At 42.9% G+C, this 4,776-nt stretch overlaps 1 protein-coding gene across 1 annotated transcript; it reads left to right on the plus strand.

The window, feature by feature from the left end:
• The first annotated feature begins 514 nt into the window (after positions 1 to 514).
• emx2 (empty spiracles homeobox 2) lies at positions 515 to 4,506 on the plus strand. Its single transcript, XM_088013218.1, has 3 exons — positions 515 to 1,254; positions 2,153 to 2,337; positions 3,380 to 4,506. The coding sequence occupies exons 1-3, from the start codon at positions 864 to 866 to the stop codon at positions 3,545 to 3,547; spliced, it is 744 nt and encodes a 247-aa protein (XP_087869344.1). The 5' UTR covers positions 515 to 863; the 3' UTR covers positions 3,548 to 4,506.
• The last annotated feature ends 270 nt before the right edge of the window (positions 4,507 to 4,776 follow it).

Below are 4,776 nucleotides of genomic sequence, written 5' to 3' on the forward strand. Positions count from 1 at the left end.
TGTAAGTACGTCGAATACTCTTAACGAAAAGCGTGAAAGCAGCTCGGACTCATTTAAGACTTTTATTTGGTTCTGTTGAAACATCGTTTAAAACCTAAATAACTAGAAGGAAAACTAAAAGTTTTTATTTTTAAAATATCCGGTGTGAAACCAAAATAAATAAGTAAAATAAGCGGAGTTATATGTTCATGTTGGTCTTTAATTGGAGCGAGCTGTTGTGGTTAATTAAAAATAATTATTGGCCAAGCAGTCAGCGCGCCGCTCACACTCTCCCTCCTAAAATCAGTTTCAGTGAGTCATTTATGAGCCTTCCATGCAAACAAGCTGCAAACCTGCAGCTCTCCATGGTTCGGATGAATGAGTTAAATGTCCCGGAGATATGTGTGCGCGCGCGTGAGTGAGAGAGAGTGCGCGCGCGTGTGCGGGGGGCCTCCTCTCTGGACGAATCCGTTCCGTGTTGCGCGCTCGAGTCCGCCTCTCCGCGCCCCTGCTTCCCCGTTGACGCACTTTTTAAGCGTCTTCCCCGTCTCCACCTCAAGGCGAGCAGCAGCGGCGGCGGCAGCAGCGACCAATCACCATGCCATTACAGCCTGCAGAGGAAGCTGTTTATGGGGCTGCAGCGCTAATTAGGCTCATGAACTAACAAATCTGCTTGCACCAACCCGGCCGGGGAAAAAAAACCCAGCGCATCCATGGATTAGCCTGGGAGTAGCTGAGCTCTTTTTATTTTTTCCTACAAGCTTCCCAACTTATTTCGCAGCGAAGAAAACTTTCCCCCCTTTTCTTTGGGTGTGGAGGATTATTTTAAGCAGCGGCGCCTTCGACAACTTCGACCTAAACTGGGGAATCTGGACTATCAGACCATGTTTCAACCCACACCCAAGAGGTGTTTTACTATAGAATCGTTAGTGGCGAAGGATAATCCGGTACCGGCGTCCCGCTCAGAGGAGCCCATCAGGCCGGCGGCTCTCAGCTATGCAAACTCCGGCCAGATGAACCCGTTCCTGAACGGTTTCCACTCCGGCGGCAGGGGCGTCTACTCGAACCCGGACTTGGTGTTTGCAGAGGCGGTCTCTCACCCGCCGAACTCCGCCGTCCCGGTGCATCCGGTGGCCCCGCCACACGCGCTGGCCGCTCACCCGCTCTCCTCGTCGCACAGTCCGCACCCGCTTTTCGCCAGCCAGCAGCGGGATCCGTCCACCTTCTACCCCTGGTTATTACACAGATATAGGTACCTGGGCCACAGGTTTCAGGGTAAGTTCTCCTTATGGCTCAGCTTTTACGCGTGACGTGCGCTGACCGGCCGCGTTTGGGGTTCACTTTTCGTAAAACTTTCCAGTTTGGACATAAACTCCCGTGTAAAAATATGAGAAATTCTGGGAAATAGGTGAAATAAAAAATATTGTTTACTTACAATTATCTAAAGAGCAAAAAAGTATTAAAAGCGAAATAAGGCTTATTTTGCTTTTAATGAAACCGTATTGTGAAGCTGCTAGAGCTAAAAAAATGACATAGCCTGCAGTGTTTACTCAAAGGTTAAAGAAAATAAATGCTATAAAACTATATATATATATATATATATATATATATATATATATATATATATATATATATATATATATATATATATATATATATATATTCCTTAATTTTAATTACATAAGAATTAATAAATAATAATTAACAAAAATAATTTAGATTTTTGTTTATGATGCTTTGCATTGAGTCAGATGACTCAGACGGCGTTTTTATTTTGTATTTTTATGTTTATTTTAATTTTATTTGTTTTTACTTGATCACTTTCAGCTGGTTTTGCACTTATTTGATTTTCTCTCAACACATTTTATATTATAGTGGCGGCTTACACACGTGATAAATTCGCTGTAGATAATTCCGATTTTGTTTCTCTTTGTTCAAATAAATAAGACCATAATTGTATCGTCTTGTACAGTTGCATGAGGACAAACAAACGTTTTAAACACACATTTCAGTTAAATTATATACTTTTACGCCATAATCTCCAAATAATAAACTATTATCCAACACTTCCAGTGTTCCTGTACGGATGAGCTCAGGCCTTTTGTTCATGCAAACATGTGAATTCAGTCATTTAAAAAATCACCCAGGATCCTCGTTTTCTGCTCGTTTTCAGGCAACGAAACGAGTCCAGAGAGCTTCCTTTTGCACAACGCGCTGGCCAGAAAGCCCAAAAGAATCCGGACAGCTTTTTCCCCCTCGCAGCTCCTCCGGCTCGAACACGCGTTCGAGAAGAACCATTATGTGGTGGGAGCGGAGAGGAAGCAGCTCGCCCACAGCCTTAGCCTCACAGAAACTCAGGTAAGAAAGAAAAACTCCTCCATTTTTATGAGCTTTATTTTTTTATTATTATTATTATTATTTGTGAATGACACACAGTCGCGCCCGTTTCTGCTTTTAATCCGGTTTTTTGCGCATAAACCTGCTGCTTAATGTCACGTTTATTTATTCATGTCTCACCTGATTCCTGATGAGGATCACATGAGACGTTCATATATTTTCACCGTGCGTCACGGTGTTTTTATTATTATTGTTTTTATTGTTACTATTATTATAATTATAATTTACCAGTACTCAATATTTACGCACGGATCTAAAGATGGCTGTTGACATTTGAAAAACAATCATTCCCACCGATCAACCCCGCAAATTGTTTCTGCAGACCGTGGTCCGTAAATGCGTGTTGTCAACCGAGGACAGCGGTGGTGGGTGGGGGCTTTCTGCCGGTCATTGTGTAGGCCCTAACCTCATTTCAGAAGGGCTTGGATTACTTTGTTTTGGGGAGGTGGAGGGGCTATGGATGAGAGAATGTTGCCTTTCAAAATGGAGGGCAAATTAACCAGTTAACCATTTTATGGGATAGTGGACACAAAGAGCGAGGCGCTGCTATGTTTAAGCCGCTGTTTGAGCCCATCAGGCCGCCGTCTTTTGTCCGCTGGAGCCGAGGGGAGAAATGAACCGTCACCTCCTTCAATTAGCCCCTCTGAAGGTTTATTAAACGCACCTCAGCGGCCATTTAGGAGTGACAAAGCAAAGCAGCGGATAATTTATCGATGTAGACGTCGGTATTGATTATTGACAAATCCATTTAGAAGAATGTGTTGACATCAGATACACGTTTTTACCGATAATAAAAATGTCACTGTGAGGAGTATCATCATGCATGATGTATTTATATTTATTTTGCTCTTTGTTATAATTTGGTAATTTAATCTTTCCTTGAAATTTAAGCGCATTTTTCCCTCTTTGCTCTCCTTTTTACGCACGGACCAATCGCAGGTTTATCTCCTGACACTGATCCGGCTTGTTTTCTGTCTCCCTCTTTTGTCCCGCTCCTGCTCAGGTAAAAGTGTGGTTTCAGAACCGAAGGACGAAGTTCAAGCGGCAGAAGTTGGAGGAGGAGGGCTCGGAGTCGCAGCAGAAGAAGAAAGGCTCGCATCACATAAACCGCTGGAGGCTGGCGACCAAACAGGCGAGCCCGGAGGAAATTGATGTCACTTCGGACGATTAAAAAAAAGAAAAAGAAAAATCCAAAATGGGACTGACTTTCTCAGAATTGTCTGAATGAAGGAGGATAAGGATACAGGATGCGGGGCAGAGACTGTCGGAGGGTCAGATGGAGGAGAAACGGAGGCCGAGGCTGGTCCTGCTGCACGGAGCGGCTCTGTCGGTCCAACCGGGCCGGGAAGCTGCGCCTCAGTCCGCCTACCTGAACCCACCCCGCTCCACCACTACGAGCCCTCACGCCTCCACCTAATTTTCAATTTTTCTCCAATTCTTATTGGACGTTTGCACTTCAGAAGATTTTTTTTCACTCAAGAAACCAAAACACCAAACTACTTTTTTTTTTTTTTTTGTAAAACTTGAAATGCATGGTTTAATATTTCCCCCCGTAGTTCTGTTAATTTGACTAAAGAGGGAAAAAAGAAGAAAATTCAATTTCTTTTTCACTTTTAACTCTATTTTCCAGCAGAGAGATGTCGTGCTTCTTCCTTTCTACAAAGTGTGCAGTCTTTCCTTGATGATTCTCGTGTAAAAGTGATTGTGAAAACATATGAAGTAGCGGTGTTTTGATTTTTTTAAAGAAGAAAACATTTTTTAATTATTTTTGTTTCTAAAAGGTGAATCAAAGCGCAGCAGTGAAAGGGAAGATATCAGGACGTTCCTTCAACCCAAAGCTTTACCAGAACCAGAACCGAGTCGCTCTGCAGCCTCCTGTCAGGACTCAGTGAAGGACTAAAAAAAACAAAAAACAGAAAAAACAAACAAACTTCAGGCACTGAACGTATTCCATGTACAGAAATGCTAAAAAGTTCCTGTTTCTGTTCAAACCCCCCTTTTACAGAATGTAAATATTTTTGTGTTTGTGTTAAGTTTGCTACAATTTTAACACAAAGTATACTTCCAAGAAGTATGTAATTGTCAATATTTTGTCAATAAAGTTTTATCAGTATGTCGCGCGCAGTACAATTGGATGACTTTTAATTAAAACCGCGCAGCCGCAGTAAATGAGGCTTCTGATGAGGAAATCGGGAAAAATGCGCAATAATTTGGCGCAGCGAGAGTTTTTTTTTTCTCTCTCCATTTTGGAAGCGGGATGCTGCAGCGCGTCTTCAGACTGACTGCGCTGGTTTTATTTTTCGGGGGGCGGCTGCAGAGTCTGCTGCGCTGCAGCTACAAAGAGGCCCCCTGTGCAAGGCTTTTGTGGAAGTGCAAATCAGTTTGGGCAATTATCATGCG

The sequence above is a fragment of the Poecilia mexicana genome, unplaced genomic scaffold (genome assembly GCF_051168715.1).
Source record: "Poecilia mexicana isolate PSO_F unplaced genomic scaffold, ASM5116871v1 scaffold_15, whole genome shotgun sequence".
Classification (NCBI taxonomy): Eukaryota; Metazoa; Chordata; class Actinopteri; order Cyprinodontiformes; family Poeciliidae; genus Poecilia; species Poecilia mexicana.

What these genes read in the sequence shown, in the direction of transcription:
- emx2 (XM_088013218.1), top strand. Translation starts at nt 864, where the DNA reads ATGTTTCAACCCACACCCAAGAGGTGTTTTACTATAGAATCGTTAGTG. An exon ending in CCTGGGCCACAGGTTTCAGG is followed by an intron (nt 1,255 to 2,152) that starts GTAAGTTCTCCT and finishes GCTCGTTTTCAG; the next exon opens with GCAACGAAACGAGTCCAGAG. An exon ending in TTAGCCTCACAGAAACTCAG is followed by an intron (nt 2,338 to 3,379) that starts GTAAGAAAGAAA and finishes GCTCCTGCTCAG; the next exon opens with GTAAAAGTGTGGTTTCAGAA.